Source organism: Pongo pygmaeus, chromosome 19, assembly GCF_028885625.2.
Source record: "Pongo pygmaeus isolate AG05252 chromosome 19, NHGRI_mPonPyg2-v2.0_pri, whole genome shotgun sequence".
Classification (NCBI taxonomy): Eukaryota; Metazoa; Chordata; class Mammalia; order Primates; family Hominidae; genus Pongo; species Pongo pygmaeus.
Window position 1 is genome coordinate 9114722 of NC_072392.2, and position 19054 is coordinate 9133775.

At 50.4% G+C, this 19054-nt stretch overlaps 1 protein-coding gene across 3 annotated transcripts in view; it reads left to right on the plus strand.

Annotated features, from left to right (window-relative positions):
- NTN1 (netrin 1) overlaps window positions 1–19054 on the plus strand; it is a 244839-nt gene that overhangs the window by 155170 nt on the left and 70615 nt on the right. For all 3 annotated transcript variants that reach the window (XM_063657073.1, XM_054456614.2, XM_054456613.2), the window contains exon 3: window positions 7601–7789. In XM_063657073.1, the coding sequence (XP_063513143.1) occupies window positions 7601–7789 (189 nt within the window). The remainder of the gene's footprint in view (window positions 1–7600; window positions 7790–19054) is intronic.

Below are 19054 nucleotides of genomic sequence, written 5' to 3' on the forward strand. Positions count from 1 at the left end.
GGTGTTCCACCCGCCTCGGCCTCCCAAAGTGCTGGGATTACAGGTGTGAGCCACTGCGCCCGGTGCTCCTGGAGCAGCTTTCTAAGCCTCAGAGTTTGCACTTAGAGAACAGCATCTGAGGCAAAGGGGAATAAACATTTACATACCCTGGAGGCAGCGGGCGTCATGATCTCCCTAACCCAGGAATTCTCAAACTCAGCACTATGGACATTTGGCAGGCTCCGTTTGGGGGAACTGTCCTGTGCATTGTAGGAAGTTTAGCAACCTCTCTGGTTTCTATCCCCTGGATGCAAACAGCCCCTCCCTCCCCAGTCGTGATAACCAAAAATGTCTATAGACATTGCCAGATGTCCACTGGGGGACAAAATTGCCACTGGTTGAGAACCACTGCCCCATCTCCCTCAGGGAATTTGTGAGTTGCACATGCTGAGTAGGTCTCCTGGTCCTTACCCAGCAGCCATGGACTCACCTAGCAGAGGAGCTGGTGAGGGAAGCAGCACCCACCCCCAGACCTGCAAGTTTTTGCCATGCCCCAACCTGCCCGTGTGGCCTGGACATGTGGAAATGTGTCAACAATCATGACAGATCTGACAGCAGCGCTCATCCCAGTGCGCAGGCAGCCAATGGCTGGGGCCTTCAGCGTGCGATGATGCCTATGTGAATTGGGTTTTTTTTGGAGAATTCAGCTGTTATGCTACAGAGATAACATGGTCAGTCTTCTCAAAAGAACCGCTCTGGAAGGGAGAGGACATGGTGATCCTGTGTGCTGGAGGGCTGCTGTGGGGTACTGGGCCCCAGACCAGAGCCTCTGAGGAGACCCATCACCAAATGGCCTTCCTGCTCCAGTGAGAAGCCCCTGGGCCATGTGAAGTCTGGGGGAGCCAGGACCAGAGTCCCTGAGAGACATGGTCTGGAAACTGCTCACCAATGTCTGCTGGATGCTTTCTGGGCCTGGGGTAGTCCTGATGGGATTGAGAATGAGTTTGCCAGGGTCTTTTGGGGCGGGCCAACACCTATGGTTTGGTAAATTCATCAAAAGCAATGGATGCAGATTCAGTCTCTGTGTGCAAGGCACTACTTAGAGTTCCAGGAAGAGTCCAGGGGACTTAGATGTGGGTTTTTCTCTCTAAAGCACAGCAGTCTACTTGAGCAGACAGAAGTGAAGTTGATGAGTTAAAGCAGTCGAAAGCAACAATCAGATGTCACAAGGCTATGCCTTGTCAGGGAGTGGTTCAGGCAGTAAATCCTCTATCTGCCCTACCTGTCTATCTAACTGTCTCTGTACATACCTGCTTGCCTGTCTACCTGCCCACCTACCTATCCATCCATCCATCCATCCATCCATCCATCCATCCATGCGTCTATCCATCCATCCATGCATCTGTCCATCCATTTATCTATCCATCCATTTCATCCATCCATTCATCCTTTCATTCATACCATCCATCCATCCATCCATCCATACCATCCATCCATCCATCCATCCATGCGTCTATCCATCCATCCATGCATCTGTCCATCCATTTATCTATCCATCCGTTTCATCCATCCATTCATCCTTTCATTCATACCATCCATCCATCCATCCATGCGTCTATCCATCCATCCATGCATCTGTCCATCCATTTCATCCATCCATTCATCCTTTCATTCATACCATCCATCCATCCATCCACCCACCCACCCACCCACCCACCTATCAACCCCATCCATCCATCCATCCTTCCCTCCCTCCCTCCATCCATCCACCTACCTATCAACCCCATCCATCCATCCATCCCTCCCTCCCCCATCTATCCATCCATCCATCCATCCACCTTTTCATCCTTCCATTCATTCATCCATCCATCTATCTACTCTCTTGTTTGCTTTCTGTCTCTCATTTGCACAACAAAAATGTATGAAGGCTTTCTGTGGGCTGGAGGATATAAGAGCAAACGCTGTCCCTATCCTCAACAAACCAACACAGTTAATGAGAGATTAGTCCCACTTGATCAGAGAATTTTCTGACATGAGTTTGTTCCCTCCATTAGATGGGGAACCCATGGATAGTTGAGAGTGCATTGTCCATCTGTGTATCTCACATAGCCTGTAGCACAGAGCTGGGAACATAGCTAGAGCACTGTGAGTATGCACTGAATTAATCTGACCTGGGGAGTGTGAAGGGGTTGAGCAGTTCCAGGTTGGTGGGAGAGGGAGAGGGGCAGAAGGGCAGGAATGTTGAGAGGTAAGGAGTGGCCACAGGCATGTGTTGAAATAGGACTTAGAGGACTTTTTGATGGGGGAAGAAAATGGGAACCCACCTCTTGGGCCTCTCTCCCTACTGGGTTTCTGGTTGGAAAGTGGGGCCTCTCCCCCTCCTACCTTCCTTACCCTCGTTATGTCCTGGGTCTGAAATGCAGCCACAATTGATGCATCCTTGGTGATCCTCACATGATAGCCAAAGAGGGGCACAAAGCTTGGGGTGTCTGTGGGTGTCTGGGGTACCCCTGGATAAGAGGCAGAGCCTCAATGGCCTAGGCAGTGCTTCTGTTCTTGCCCCTGCTGGTCCCTCAGAGTGTCTCTGCCACCCCCAACCCCCTTTTCTCTGGGCTGACCTCTCTGTTCTCACAAAGCTGCCCTTTCCTCCCTGCCTTGAAATCTGATAATGAAACTAATACCCAATATTTTTACCTCCAAGAGATGCAGAAGATAAACAGGAAGGCAGGAAGGATTAAGGTGTCTCTCCGAGGAAGGGGCTGGGGACAGGCCGGGAGTTGGGTGACGCCTCTGTGTGGAGCCGAGGGATCCAGATGTGAGCTGCTTTTGCCCAATGCATTTTTCCATCTGTGCAGAGAAAATAAAACAAAGAGAAAAGAAAACAAGCTGTAAAATACTTTGCAGAAGTCTGAGCATGGGCATTTGCTACTTGATGTCTCCTGACAGCTCCAAGAAGCAGGGGAGGGAAGGGAGCCCTGCCTTTTGATGTTTGCCTCAGAGTTTTCTTTTGTGTGACCAGTTGTTTAGGAAGAACCTTTTGTTGGCGTAAGGTGCATATGGAAGAGAGCTACCAGCCCCCAGCTTTCTCCTGGGGTGGGAAAAGTGGAGGCTGAGCTCCCAGAAGGGGCTCAGAGGTTAGGGCAGGCCCTGCTGGGAAATGCAGGAGAAGGACATTTGCCTCCAAGAAGGACAGGATGATGCTGTTAACCAGGCCTTTCCTGGTACAAGGGAGGCCTGAAGAACTGAGGCCTGGGTGATCCTTCCAGATCCCTGTCCCCAGGCAGGTGTTCCAGGTCCTGTGATTTCTGTGCTTGTAAGAAAGATGTAGATTCTGACTGTAGTCTAGGCCAGCTGTTACTTCCAGTGATAGGGGTCTTTTCCTCTGAGCCAGTGGACCAGGAGCCAGAAGGGCAGGGTGTCCGTCCTGGGCCCCCCATTTACTGGCTCTGTGGTCCTGGGCTGGTTGGTCATTTCACTTCTCTGAGCAGGCCCCTGTCACCCTTGTCTGGCAGAGTGAGTCCAAAGACAGTGAGTGTGCATGGGCGTGACAGTCGTCCGCGGGAGGGCAAGGTGCAGCTGCAGCCTCTTTCTTTGCATTTGGTTGAACTCAGCCCTGGGAACACTTGCTGGAGGACACTTAGCAAGGCTCTGGGACTCATCCCCTGGTCTAATTTGGCTTCTGGCTGCTTTCAGGCTTCAGGGCAGGAGCTGTCTTTTCTCCTGTATCCCACACTGCTTTCTCTAAGGCCCTGTCCACCCCTATTTGTAAATGAAATGACTAATGGGTGAGTGACTTGGCAGTGACTCTAGGAAGAGCACTTAAAGAATCTTGTCGTAACATCAGAGAGAAAAATTAAAGAGGCACATGTTTTTCTAAAGATCACAAATTAAAGTAACGTGAATGAGAAACTTAAAAATATTTACAGCTTATATGGCAGAAAAGACAAACGATGTTTAATCCTTCTGATCACTAGACAGCATGAAAAAAGTCCACCTTATTTGAAAACTGGGCAAATGGCATGAACAGGCAATGCACAAAAAAAGAAATATAAATAGAAAAACAATACGTGGGGAAATGCCCAACCTTCCTAGTAATCAAAGACATGCAAATTAAAATCGTGTGTGTGTGTGTGTGTGTGTTCTCTCAGACAGAGTGGCCAAGCTTTTTTAAAAAGAATGCTGATACCAAATGCATATTATTCTTTTCAAGCACGTGGTGAAATAGGAGCTCTCATATCCTGCTGGTGGGTGTATAAGCCAGTACAGCCTTTCTTGAGGGCAGTTTGGCAGTTTGGAGCCAATGTTAAAAACATGTAGAAGGGCTGGGCGCAGTGGCTCACATCTGTAAATCATAGCACTTTGGGAGGCCGAGGTGGGTGGATCACGAGGTCAGGAGTTCGAGACCAGTCTGGCCAACATAGTGAAACCCCGTCTCTACTAAAAATACAAAAAATTAGCCGGGTGTGGTGGCAGGCGCCTGTAATAGCACCTACTTGGGAGGCTGAGGCGGGAGAATCGCGTGAACCTGGGAGGTGGAGGTTGCAGTGAGCTGAGATCATGCCACTGCACTCCAGCCTGGGCTACAGAATGAGACTCCATCTCAAATAAATAAATAAATAAATAAAAATTAAATAAATAAATAAGAATATAAAAACGTAGATTTAAAATTCAACCCAGTAATTCCATCTAGAGAAATTTGTGCTACAACAGTCATTGGAGCAGAGCACAAATATGTATGTTCAAAGGTGGTTCAAGGTGGTTACCTTTATGTTCAAAGGTAGTTAACATTTATAATAGTGAAAAGTGGGAAACGACCTATAGCTGCCCAACCCTAGGAGGTCCTTCTTTTAAATGCCTCCACTTCCAATTCCAATAGGCCCACTATGCATAGCCATGCAACACAGTGCCAGAGGAGTTTTATTTTTTAGTTTTTAATTTTTGTGAGATAGGGTCTTGCTCTGTGGCTCAGGCTGGAGTTCAGTGGTGGCTCATGGCAACCTCCACCTCCCAGGTTCAAGAGATTCTCCTGCATCAGCCTCCCAAGTTGCTGGGATTACAGGCGCAAACCACCATGCCTGACTAATTTTTGTATTTTTTGGTAGAGACGGGGTTTCACCATATTAGCCAGGCTGGTCTCAAACTCCTGGCTCCAAGAAATCTGCCCACCTTGGCCTCTCAAAGTGCTGGGATTATAGGTGTGAGCCACCATGCCCAGCCCGGACAACTTTTAAACATCGTGAAGAACAGTATTTGACACAAGAAAGTGTTCATTATTATGAAAAAAAAACCCCACAAAACTAGATGTATAAAAGTATGATCTGTTTGTAGGAAAGAATTAAATAGCTCCACAACTGAACAAATGTTCATTAAAGCCTGAAAGGAAAGATGTCTGTCGCAACTGTGGTTGGTAGAAATGAGTGTGTTCCTTTCTCTTCTTGCTTTTGTTTTTTGAGTGCATGAATTAAATATATATTTCTTAGGTTGGGTGTGGTGGCTCACGCCTATAATCCCAGCACTTTGGGAGACCAAAACAGGCAGATATCTTGAGCCCAGGAGTTCGAGACCAGCCTGGGCAACATGGTGAAACCCTGTTTCTACGTAAAAATACAAAAAATTCACTGGGCATGGTGGCACATGTCTGTGGTCCCAGCTACTTGGGAGGCTGAGGTGGGAGGATCTCATGAGCCTGGGAGACAGAGGTCTCAGTGAGCCTAGATCCGTGCCATTGCACTCCAGCCTGGGCAACAGAGTGAGACCCTGCCTCAAACAAAACAAAACAAAAAATACCCAGCATATATTTCTTTAGAAATTCCATAAAATGTGATTTAGAACACACTGAGCATGAAACCATGTTGTGGAGTGAACAAGAAGAGGCCAGACCTGTGCTGGAGTAACCCTGGGGTTGGAAGCCTAAAGAAGAAGGCAGGTAACAGGCAATCCTCATGTGGCACAAGGAAAGCTGTGTGAGGCTGTGCTGGGTGCCCACGCCAGGCTGGTGGGGTGGAGCGGGGCTGGGAAGTAACACTGGAACCAAGACCTGGGGGATGAGAAGGAAGCAGCCAGATAAAACAGGAGTGTCCTGGGAGGAAGGGAACAGCATGTCCAGAGCCTCAGAGGGGCAGGTGAGGGGTCCTTGCACATGGCTCTACAAACAGACCAAAGTTTGGAATCACTGGAGCATAAAGAGCGAGAGGCTGAAGGACGAGGCAGGACCAGCTTATTTGGAGCCCTGAAGGCCATGCTGAGTGCTTTCGACTTGATCCTGATGGGCGCCCTCAGATTGGTGCTTAGAAATCCTGCTCTGGGCTGAGTGCGGTGGCTCACGGCTGTCATCCCAGCACTTTGGGAGGCTGAGGTGGGAGGGTCACAAGGTCAGGAGTTCAAGACCAGCCTGACCAACATGGTGAAATCCCATCTCTACTAAAAAGACAAAAATTAGCCTGGCGTGGTGGCGTGCACCTGTAATCCCAGCTACTTAGGAGGGTGAGGCAGGAGAATCGCTTGAACCCGGGAGGCGGAGGTTGCAGTGAGCCGAGATCAGGCCACTGCACTCCAGCCTGGGTGACAGAGAAAGACTCCCGTCTCAGAAACAACAAACAAACAAAAAGAAATCCTGCTTCTGCTGATCATGTTGAGGCGAGCCTGCGGGGCTCAGCTCAAGCCACAGGGAACCTGAGGGCAGGATGGTAAGGAGTGAATGACGTCGGGCAGGTGACTCTGAGTTCAAGTGGAGACCCCAGACCTGAAGCTAGAAATACTGATTTGGGAGTTGGGAGCACAGAGATGATGAGTGGTGAAGGAGACAGATGGAGAGGGTGTGGGGGTGAGCAGGGAAAGAGAGCTGAATCCTGAGCAATGCTCATGGGGAGGGAACAGGTGGAGCAGAGCCATAGCGGACGATGTGGGGGTCCTCTCCCCAGAGCAGGGCTGGGCAGCCTCTGGAAGCTGGACAGGTTGAGGTGGGAAGAACGATGGTGTGCAGGCCCCAGAGTCCTCGGTGGACGAGGAGGAGGGGGAGAAGGGGAGGCCGGGCTGGCAGCAGGGGCCTCAGTAGTTTGCTCAGCTGCTACGACAAAGTGCGACGGACTAGGGGCTGAGACGCTAGACGTTTACTTCTCACAGTTCTGCAGTCTGGAAGTCCAAGATCAAGGCGTTGGCAGGGTTGGTTGCTCTGGAGGCCCTTCTGCGTGGCTTGCAGATGGCCGCCCTCTGGCAACGTCCTCACGGGATCTCTTCTCCGTGCACATGCGTCCCTGTGTCTCTCTGTGTCCTCATCTCCTCTTCTCACAACGACACAGTCATACTGGCATAGGGCCCACTCTGAGGGCCTTGTTTTAAGACTCTATCTCCAAATACGGTCACATTCTGAGGTACTGGGGGTCACGGCTTCAACATAAGAATTTTGGGAGAACCTCAGCCATGGTACTGTTACGTGCCCAATAAATGCTTACGGGTACAAACAGGAGGAGCCGAGGAGGAGCTCCTGGAGCACAAGTCTGCCTGCCTGGCTCTGCTAGTGGAGAAGGGAGGAGTTGAGGAGGAGGGGTTTCTTTTGACGCTTATGGGTGCCTGTCCTCCCCACGCCCCTGAGGCTGACACCTCTCTCTGTCTCCCCCTGCAGCCTGTAACTGCAACCTGCATGCCCGGCGCTGCCGCTTCAACATGGAGCTCTACAAGCTTTCGGGGCGCAAGAGTGGAGGTGTCTGCCTCAACTGTCGCCACAACACCGCCGGCCGCCACTGCCACTACTGCAAGGAGGGCTACTACCGCGACATGGGCAAGCCCATCACCCACCGGAAGGCCTGCAAAGGTGGGCTACACGTGGCAGGATGGGGGGCTGGGGAGACCCTGGGAACATCAGTCCTCCCGCTCCCTCCTCGCTTCCTTTTCTATTTTCTTCCAGTCTGTGTACAAATTGGCATTGACTGAGGTCATCTCTCTCTCTTTCTCTCTCTCTCTGTGACACACACACACACACACACACACAGGCCTCCCTGGTATTTGGAGGTGTAAGCCAAAACAAAGGGGTGATGGAGACATGGCTCAAAGGAGAAGAAAGGAGAAGGTGTGATCCCCTACAAGGGTGCAGGGCTGCGGCCGCCAACACCTCTCCCTCCCCTCCCCCTCCTGGGCTTCTCTGCACAGGTGTGCTGCATACCAGAGGGCTGCGAGTCATGTTCGCCAGGCTTACTGTTGGGACAAAGGACTCTCTTTCACCAAATGCACGCAGACGCACTTCTTTGGATGTGTGCGCACCGCCCCTCACTCCCCCCCGAAACACACACACACACACACACACACACGTACAGTCACAGTGAGGTCGGCAGTTTCAGGGGCAGGGTCTCAGAAGGAACGTTTAATCCATCTGCAAATAGCTTTACTTCTCAGGACAAAAAAAAAATTAAAAGGAGACGGGAGACTATTTTCGTCCACTGAAGCAAGCACTAATGTTTTAACTTTCTGCTGTTTGTTTTTCTCGTACCAACAAAAATGAAGCAATGGTCAGATGATTCAGAGAAGTTGATGAAATGCCAGGGAATTCAGTGATGCTGGAGGGTGAGAAGTGGGGCCCCCCACCCCACAAAATCTTTTGGGAATTCCAGGAACCAGGGCTTTCCTGCTGCAAAACTTGTGGCCTAAGGCCAGGGCCTGCCATGAACATGGCTTCCCAAGAAGATATTTACCTCTGAGGGCTCATGGGCAACACCTCGGCATGGGTGGGGTCCTGACCTGGACTTGTGTAGACCCTGACACACCAGGGTCCCAAGCCACGGCAGACAGGCCCAGGTGGTGTGCTGCCGGAGAGAAACCCTTCTGTGGCCACTGCTCAGCGTGTGGATGAAGCAAAAGTATCATCTTCTTAACAGGAAGTCCACCAGATGTTGGGCACTTGTGTGCAGGACTGACTACATAATTTGCAGGGCCCAGCGCAAAATGAAAATAGGGGGCTTCCAGCACTTTGGGAGGCCAAGACGGGCGGATCACCCTAGGTCAGGACTTCAAGACCAGCCTGCCTCACGTGGTGAAACCCCATCTCCACTAAAAATACAAAGATTAACCAGGTGTGATGGCTCGCGCCTGTAATCCCAGCTACTTAGGAGGCTGAGGCAGGAGAATAGCTTAAGCCCGGGAGGCGGAGGTTGCAGTGAGCCAAGATTGCGCCACCGCACTCCAGCCTGGGTGACACAGCAAAACTCTGTCTCGAAAAAAAAAAAGAAAGAAAGAACATCTCGGGGAAAAAAAAAAAGAAAGTAACAAAGTAGGGGGCTTCTTATTCCAAAGCTATTAAGAATTTTGAAACAAGGACAGCAGAGTTTCAACCAAGCTGGTGCCCTTCTGAGCACGGAGCCCATGAATCCAACCCAGCCCTGCTTATGTGGAACACTTTTCTCAAAATAAAATAAACAGGTTCCCAATCTGTCTCCTCCAGGAGAAATCCCTTTGATTCCAAATGCATAAGCATAAATAGAATGGCTTCCTAGGTCAAGCAAGATGTCCCTTTGTGTCTGCGAACTTACGGCTGCCTCTGGTGGTTGCCAAGAGAAACATGAGCAGAAAGGTAGCTGTGCTGTTTCCACATTTTAAAAAAAATCACGATTTCAGGTGAGAATCCCCCAGAAGACTGAGCAGAGAATAAATGGGAAGGTGGCCCAGGCAAAGGGACCCAAGAAACATCTGCAATGCCAGAAAGGTGTGACCAGGACAAGCCCCGAGAGAGATGGCTTTGGGCTTTCAGAGAACATAGTTGGAAGGTATCCAGCTCCTTTGCCTGTGCCCAGAGTGTTTGTTGTCTCTCTTTTACAGAAGAAATTGAGGCCAGGGGTCTTGTAAACAGCTGGCTTACACATAGATTTCTTAGGAGTTCAGCCAAGAAATTTTACCCAACAGTGGCCACTCAGGTGGGCAGTCCTGTGCCTGAGAGTGAGAAGGTCTGGGTGAGAAAGGGCACTGGTCACTTCCTGTCATGCCAGTTTCTGCTACCTGATTAGAAATGTATGTTTCCCAGAGAGGCAAGAAGGGGCAGGGCCCTAGTCACCTCCACCTACCCCCTGTTGCTGTGGGCAGGGACAAGAGCCATTTGCAGCCTCTCACCACTCAGACCGAGAGATGTCAGGAAGCCACAGGGTCCTGGGAACCCGCAGGCCATTCTCCAGGGCTCTGCCACTCTGGCTGAATGGCATGATATTGCCCACCTTCCTTTACTGGTTTCTAGGAGGGTCAGATGCAAATAAATGAGGATGTGTTCTTGTTTTATGAGTTACAACACTGTGGCCAGCCTAGATGGCTGTGTTTTCCTTCCCAGCCCTGGAGAGCAGCTGCCTCGGCCTTGGTGGGAACCCTGGGAGAATAACTCACAGGACGGGAAAACCTGAGGATGGATTCTGCTCAGAAAGACACAGGCAAATTCTACTGAGGAAATGTGGCAGGAAAGGGTGGGACTCTTAGTGCCTCTTGACTGGGGAGGAATGACAGTGTTTCAAGGAAACTGCCATCAGATTGGTGAAGAAAGACAGTGCTTCAAGGAACTTGTCACCTGATTGGTGACAGAAGACTACACTTAAAAAAATTTGCCACCTGATTGGTGAGGAAAGACAGTGCTTTGAGGTTTCCGCTTTCTGAAAAAGCATTGCCCAGAGATCTCTGCTTCGTGATTGGCAAGAAAATATCTACTCTCTGATTGGTGAGCAAAAATTTGACCCAAGAAGTCCAGCCATCTGATTGGTGAGGAAAGACATCTCTGGGAAGTCCAGATCTTTCCCCTCAGCTCTTTCCTTTCCTGGTGTCATGCTCTTATGGGATATGGGACACTTCCCACCAAAAAGAGACCCTGAGATCTTGGTGGGAACCATTCTTAGGAGAAGTTCAGATGCCGGTGGGATGTGTACCCTTGAGATCTTCACAAGGGGGTCTCCCGGTCAACCCCCTTCCACCACCACCACCACCAGCGCCTCCTGCCTTGTATTCCCAGGGCCAGATGGTTCAAGGAAATGGTTCCTCGCATGGAAGCACTTTTTCCCCAGTATTTGATCTTTGACAGTTTGCTCTCAGAGCCTTCTGAAATTTTGTAGATGTGGTGCTGACCCCAGTCTCCGGCTTTTTTTTTTTTTTTTTTTTTTTTGAGATGGAGTCTCGCTCTGTTGTCCAGGCTGGAGTGCTGTGGCGCAATCTCGGCTCACTGCAACCTCTGCCTCCCGGGTTCAAGCGATTCTCCTGCCTCAGCCTCCAGAGTAGCTGGGATTATAGGTGCCTGCCACCACAACTAGCTAATTTTTGTATTTTTAGTAGATACGGGGTTTCACCATGTTGGCCAGGCTGGTCTCGAACTCCTGACTTCAGGTGATCTGTCCACCTCGGCCTCCCAAATTGCTGGGATTACAGGTATGAGCCACAGTGCTTGGCCGGTTAGGCCCCATCTTTTGAGATTGACTTCTGGGAGCCCTATCATAGGCTTTCAGATGCACTTCTTTGCCTTGTTTCAGATGAATTTCACAGGGGAACAGGGACAAAGGGCAGGGGTTCTTGACTCCCAAATTGGCTTGGGAACGGCCTTTGGGGCCTCTTTACCCCAGACTTCTCAGGGCCTGGGCAGGGGGCCGAGGCCACCCATATACTGCTGGTGATTGGCTGACTCTGGACCTTGTCCAGTGTAGAGCAGGGGTGGACCCAGACAAGAACAGCCTGGAGTAAAGGCATCAGATTCCAAACGTTACTATGTAGTTGCTCCATTTGGGAAGTTTCGTAGCAACAAATTTGTTGGGTTCTTTCTCGCCTCCCCTGGTTTAGAAGCAAACCAGAGCTGGCAGGGTTGGTGCATACAAAGGACTGTAATAAACATACCCAGGGAACAGGCGGCTGCACTCTCCAGCTATTCAGTGCGATTTCACAGCACTGGGACGGCCTCGTTGTGGTGCAAGCTGTTGTCCTATACAAAGTCAGATGAGATAAATTTCTCCCTTTTCTCTGCCGAATGGTTTGTGAATGATACTCGTCTTGGAGTCTGTCAAAAGACAGGAGGTTTTGTTTACCATTTGTCTTCTTTATGGACTTTGGGGGCTCTTTCTCTTTAGAGCGGTCAAAGACGACCAAAGACGACGTTGCTATTTAACCATTTCAGCCCTGCCCCCATTGATAACAATATTAATTTATCATTTTCCCAAACCATCTGTGATAGATAAAGACATTCCAGGAGTCTCCTGTGAACCGAATTGTGATGAGAATTAAGAAATTAACAACTGCATCCAGCATCCCCGTACAAAGGGCTTGCATTTCCATCTCACTGAGCTGCCTGTTTCCTTCTCTCATTGTCTTTCCCCCTTTCAAGCCCACAGTTCGTGTGGTTGAATGAAGGCTAAGAAGGTGCTTGAGTCCCAAGCAAGAAGATGCAATAATTAGCCAGGGCAAAAGCATGCAGTCACCCTCACATCTTTGCCAGGATGTTCTTGCTACTTCCATCCACCCCTTATTTCTTTCGGCAGCTCGGTCAAGAGTTGCTGGATGGGGAGGAAATGAACACCACAGTCTTGCCCCCTCTGTTTCCTTGGGTCTCTGTGTGCAGGGGACTCCCCATGACTTTCTCATTCGTGATTCTCCACCTTCACTGTATGGTGTCATCAGCATTATTTGTCTGTAACTTATGCTGTGAGTCTCACCCTTGGCTGCACATTGGAACCACTTGGGGAGATTTGAAAATACTGCCGCCTGGATCCCACCCCCAGAAATTCTGGTTTAATTAATGGGTCCAGATGCAATCTGGGCATTCGGAATTGGAAAAGCTCCCCTGGAGATTCTAATGTGTAACCAACACTGAGAACCACAGAGAATAAGAAATGAGGATGGTGAGTTGCTCTTGGTGGCATTAAGGGAAGACTTGTAGGCAGCCTAGACCCCGGGTTTATTCTTTTGAGGAGAGAGATTGATCATCAATGAATTTAAATGTTTTTTATGATTCTCTTGATGAAAACTGGGAGGGTGAGCATTTAAATTTTTTAAATTTAAAAATCTTGGCCTGGCGCAGTGGCTTATGCCTGTAATCCCAACACTTTGGGAGGCTGCGGCAGGCGGATCACCTGAGGTCGGGAGTTTGAGACTAGCCTGACCAACATGGAGAAACCCTGTCTCTACTAAAGATACAAAATTAGCTGGGCGTGGTGGCACATGCCTGTAATCCCAACTACTTGGGAGGCTGAGGCAGGAGAATTGCTTGAGCCCAGGAGGTGGAGGTTGCAGTGAGCCGAGATCATGCCATTGCACTCCAGCCTGGGCAACAAGAGTGAAACTCCGTCTCAAAAAAAAAAAAAAAAATCTTACCGGGCAAGGCTGGGAGCTTAGCTAGTGTAGCCTGATTAAGGCACAAGATCAGACAATCATCAGTGCCAGACAGATAGTGCTTGCATGTGTGTGCGTGAATATGTGTATTTAGATCTGATCATTTGTGGATTTATTCACAGCACAGCAAAGTTCCCGGGCTCCCACCCTTCTTGGTCTTCCTGACTCTAAGGCATTATCCACCTACCCTATAAAAGCCTCAGGGGCACCCTTTCAATATGTGGGTCCCTTGTCACATTTCCATTACCTGTATTTACACTTTCATGTTTTTTTGTGGGGGGTGCAGGGAAAAGGGTTGGTCATCTGAGGCAGGAAGGTACTTAGTGGCTGGAGCGGCTCCAGCTTTGAGGACAGAGATGCCAAGGCAACGAGTGGGCTTCATTATGGCCAGGTAAGGTTAGTACCTACTGGGAGAAACTGACACCTTAGATACTGCATTTGGGAGAGAGAATTCCCAGTGAAAGAGTTTCACTCCAACTGTGATCTGTGTGGATGCATCTTTTCCCTTGGGAGACATGAGCATCAAAAACCTCACCTATGTATTTGGCTCCATGTTCAAAGTCTATAGGGTATCAGATAAGACTGGTGACCTCTCTAGACCTCAGTCTCCTCATCTGTGGGATTATGTTCAGGTTGCTGGCCTCTGAATCCCTTCCAGCTTTGACATTCCACATTCCACATGCTTCTTAAGTAGTCAGCCTCTTAGGAGAACCTGACACAATAGGACAATTCTTTGTAGCAGTGAAGTTTGTGATCTGGTGACTCAGAAAAGCTGGTAGAGCTAGGAAATTAGGTGGAAGTGGTTTGATTGCAGTCTTTACAGACGAAAAGAGTCCCTGATCTTGTGACTCGGCCCATGTGGCGCACTGTGCCAAACAGGGTCTTCCCGGCCCAGCTGTGCTCATTCCCTGGGCGCTCTTGGCCCGTCCACATTTTCACCTCCCTGGATGTGAGTTCTCTCATCTCTCAGGACCACTTTTATCCCCAAATGCCACATGGAAATTCCTGGAGGATTGGCTGGGCGCGGTGGCTCACGCCTATAATCCCAGCACTTTGGGAGGCCGAGGCGGGTGGATCACCTGAGGTCAGGAGTTCGAGACCAGCCTGGGCAACATGGTGAAACCCTGTCTCTACTAAAAATACAAAAATTAGCCGGGCGTGGTGGCGTGTGCCTGTAGTCCCAGCTACTTGGGAGGCTGAGGCAGGAGAATTGCTTGAGTCCGGGAGGCGGAGGTTACAGTGAGCCGAGATCACACCATTGCACTCCAGCCTGGGCGACAGAGCAAGACTCTGTCTCAAAAAAAAGAAAAAGGAAACGAAATTCCTGGAGGATATGCAGGGGTTCCTGTGCTTGAGCAGAAAAGACTCCTGATCATTGAGCTCCCCAAGTCAGTGGAAGTTCTGGGTTTGGCCAGAGCGTTAAGGCCATTTTACTTGAGGAAATAGTGTCTTTCGGGCTTTTTGTTGCCAGGAGAGCACTTATGGGGCCGGGGGTGGGTGGCACGGGGGTAGGGATGCAGAGCTTTGAAAAGCATGGAATTTGGCATTATTCAGACCAGAGTTCAGTTTCCACCTCTGGAGGCAAGACACTTACTCTTGGGGGCCTCAGCTTTCTTATCTGCAAATGGGGATCATAGTCCCTCCTCCCTCCTAGGGCTATGGTGCAGATTAAATGAGATGATGTGGAGGACGTCCGGGCATGTAGCATGCGTTCCATACATGGCAGCTATTATGATTATTTGTGCAAGTCAGGGAAAACAGAAACACTAGAACCGTCTGCCATTGTTGGCACATACACAAAGCAGAGATGCTTCCTTTGACCCTCTGGTTGATTTAGTTCTTTCTGTGAGTGGTGGCCCTCGGGAGAACCGGCCCCTCTTGCTTCAAGGGCTCAGCCCTGGTGTGGACTTGGCAGCCAGTTCCCACAAGACTGGGCAGGGCCCCGGGGATGGGCCCAAATGCTGTTGCACACTCTTAATAAAGGATTTCCATGCTTTGGGAGCAAAGATGACAAGTCGAAGGGCAGAGATGTGCCCAGCAGTTGCTTGTGGAGACCCAGCACAGAGAGGTGGGGGCGGGCTATGCAAATTCAGATTTGGTTCTGGAAGTGCCAAGAAAGACCAGGCAGCATCTGAGGGACTCCTTGATTGGACTGGGACTTACGGCCGATGGGAGGCCTGAGCTGGCCTGAGCTGCCTCACCTGTGGCACAGACACAGGACCCAGGTTCCTGCTCCTCCCCCACTGTGTCATACAGCCCTATTCCTGCCCCAAGCTCTTGTGACACACACACACACACACTCACACACACACACACACACACTGGGAATCATTTGCAAGACCTGTGCTTTTCTCTTTGGCTGTAAAACAGGTGTAGGAAGACTATAGTTAACTAGATCACGGAGTGTCAAATAACCCAGTTTGGGATTATGGGGCTCCCCTCCCCCCAACTTCCTGCCGTCTGCACCTTGATCCGAAAGTGGCAGGGAAAGGATAGGTTGTGCAACTTGAAAGATTTATTCTTTTGTGCCTCGTTAGCAACTGCTGGGGCAAAGGAAAGCATAGCTTCAGAGGAGGTTGACACAGACAGCTGAAATGACATTTGGGGATTATCTTCAGATTTCAGTGATCCTCCCTCCCTTGTTAACACAGAGAATGTAAGAGTGGAGAGTGCAGGGGCATTGGATTGTGGATGACCTGGGATGTGAGGGGACTGTCATCCCACCTGCCCCCTCGTTCTTTCCTCCAGATGTGCAGGGGCAGCCAAATGCCCCCCTCTCCCCACCAGGAAAGGATGGCAGATTGGCCTGAGTTACATCCAGCTTGGTAACAAGATTGTTTGTTCATTTGATTCACCACGTGTTTGTGTAACGCTTATTGCATGCTAGACATGGGCCCTTGGAGCTTGCTTTTTGATGGGAGGTTGACAATAAACAAAGAGGAAAAAGGAAGATAATGACGGATTGTGGTGAGTTACATGGAGAAAAGCAGCAGGGTGGAAGGAGAGAGTAACTGGGCAAGCTGCACTACGAGGTGGCCCTGGAGGGGCTTCTTGTGGACAGGACATCTGAGATGAGACGTGGGGTGTGGGGAGGAAACAGCCACAAGGAAGCTGAGGGAAGAACATTCCAGGAAGAACCAAAGTCTGGAAGCAGGAAAGGGCTTGGTGGGCCCTTGGTCAGAAGGGAAGACAGGGAGGAAGGGGTGGGAAGAGTCAGCTCCTTGGTGTCTGGAGAGGAGGTGGGTCCCATTCTCAGAGCACTGGAAGGCTTGAAGGAGAAGAGTTAACTGAGTGATGTATCAGGCTCACTTTTTTTTTTTTTTTTTTTTTTTTTTGAGACAGAGTTTCGCTCTTGTTGCCCAGGCTGGAGTGCAATGGCGTGACCTCGGCTCACCACAACCTCCGCCTCACGGGTTCAAGTAATTCTCCTGCCTCAGCCTCCCGAGTAGCTGGGATTACAGGCATGCATCACCACACCTGGCTAATTTTGTATTTTTAGTAGAAACACAGTTTCACTATGTTAGTCAGGCTGGTCTCGAACTCCCAACCTCAGGTGATCTGCCTACCTCGGCCTCCCAAAGTGCTGGGATTACAGGTGTGAGCCACCGCACCTGGCCAGGCTCACCTTTTAAGAAGCTCCTTCTGGGCCAGGTGCGGTGGCTCACGCCTGTAATCCCAGCACTTTGGGAGGCCGAGGAGGACAGATCACAAGGTCATGAGATCAAGACCATCCTGGGAAACACGGTGAAAATACAAAAAATTAGCCGGGCGTGGTGGTGGGTGCCTGTAGTCCCAGCTACTCGGGAGGCTGAGGCAGGAGAATGGCGTGAACCCGGGAGGTGGAGCTTGCAGTGAGCTGAGATCACACCACTGCACTCCAGCCTGGGTGACAGAGCGAGACTCCATCTTAAAAAAAAAAAAGAAGCTCCTTCTGTAAGACAAGCCACAGATGAGGAGAAGATACTTGCACATCCCACATCTGATGGAAGACTTGAATCCCAAATATGTAAACGACTCTCAAAATTCAACAACAAGGAAACAAACAACCCAATTAAACATGGGCAAAACACTTGAAACATCGTCAAAGACGGGCAGATCACAAATAAATACATGGAACATCCTTAGTCATTAGAGAACTGCAGGTTAAAACCACCATGAGGGCCGGGTGCAGTGCTCATGCCTGTAATCTCAGCACTTTGGGAGGCCAAGGCGGGTAGATGACCTGAGGTCAGGAGGCTGAGGCAGGAGAATCACTTGAACCTGGGAGGTGGAGGTTGCAGTGAGCCGAGATGGCACCATTGCCCTCCAGCCTGGGCAACAAGAGTGAAGCTACATCTCAAAAAAAAAAAATAATAAAATAATAATAATTTATGCACATGATAAAAACCCATAAGACTACACCAAAAAAGTGAATTTTACTCTATGCAAATTAAATGATAATAGCAATAAGAAGAAACTCCTTCCCTAGGGCTCTCTGACACTGTGTCTTTGGGCCTCCTTGTTCCCCATCTCCCATACCTCAAAGCTCTGAACTCACTTAGAGACCAGTCTCCCTGGGTCAGCACTCCCTGCCCTCACCTGGCCTGTCTCTCTGCCCCACCCCCAAAAGCCCTGCCTGCCTGGTGTCTTCGCCACCACCTTACATTAGGTCCCCTCCATTCCAGAACGCCCTGCTGGTTTTCCTGTGTTTCTTCTTTTGGTTGCTGATCCTTCACTCCTGTTTTGGGGAGTGGGGAAGAAATGGGTGCTTGGACACCTCTTTGTGCCTGACATCATCTTCTCTCCAGTGTCACCTCTAGTGAGGGTCCCATCAGGCTTCCCCCCAAGAGGCCTGACACCCACAAGAGATATGGGGACCTGGGGAGCCTCTGGATCCTGCTTTTCTCTGAAGATGCTGGCCCTTGCTGACTTTTCAGACTGTCCTCACTGCACCAAGCAAGCTGCTGCAGTCGCCCTTCCTGACCTCCACAGCAGCCAGGGGACAGGCTGGTCCACGCGGTGGGGCCTGTCCACAGGGCCCCATCCACCCCTACTTTCTTTGTGGATGGCGTCCACCTATGCAGACTGATCCTACTCAAAGCAGAGAAGACTGTCTTCCCCAGCCCAGGAGGGCCACAGGCAGATGCAGCCCTTTGGCATGAGCTGCAGGCCTTGGAGTCACATGGAGCCTCACAATTGGCTCCAGGGGTCAGCCCTCCCTGAGGAAACTTGGCAAGATTTCCACATTCACTGCTGGAGCAATGTCCCGGGATTCAGGGCAGGGTGGTTTCTCTGTCTGTTGCGTTCCTCTGTCCCTTGGAAGTCTTGTGAGGACTAGGAAGGGAGTTTCCCATCAGACTTTGGGAGGGATGCCTTCAGCACTTGCTGTGTGACCCCTTTCTTCTTCTGGGCTGGAACAGAAGACATCTCCTGCATGCTGTACAGGTGAGGAGGGGGCTGCTGATGGGGCCGGCCTCCCTTCTCTGACCTCGTACCAGCATTCCGAGGGCTCTTAGGACCTGTAGTACTTCCTGCTCAAGGCCTCTGCCAGTGCCCTTTTGAGAACAGCTCTCAGATGATCTGTGAGCTGTGAGACCTGTTGGGAATCAGAGCCAGCAGGGGCTCTAGAGATCATGGAAGCCGAGAGCTGCTCTGCTGGCCTGTTGGGGTTTTGGGGACCCTCAGAGACATGGCCAGCCATGGAGAATGTTTTCCTCTTCCAGCAAAGGTGGTGACTTCCACAGGGAGCCGGGGGATGAAAGAGCTGATT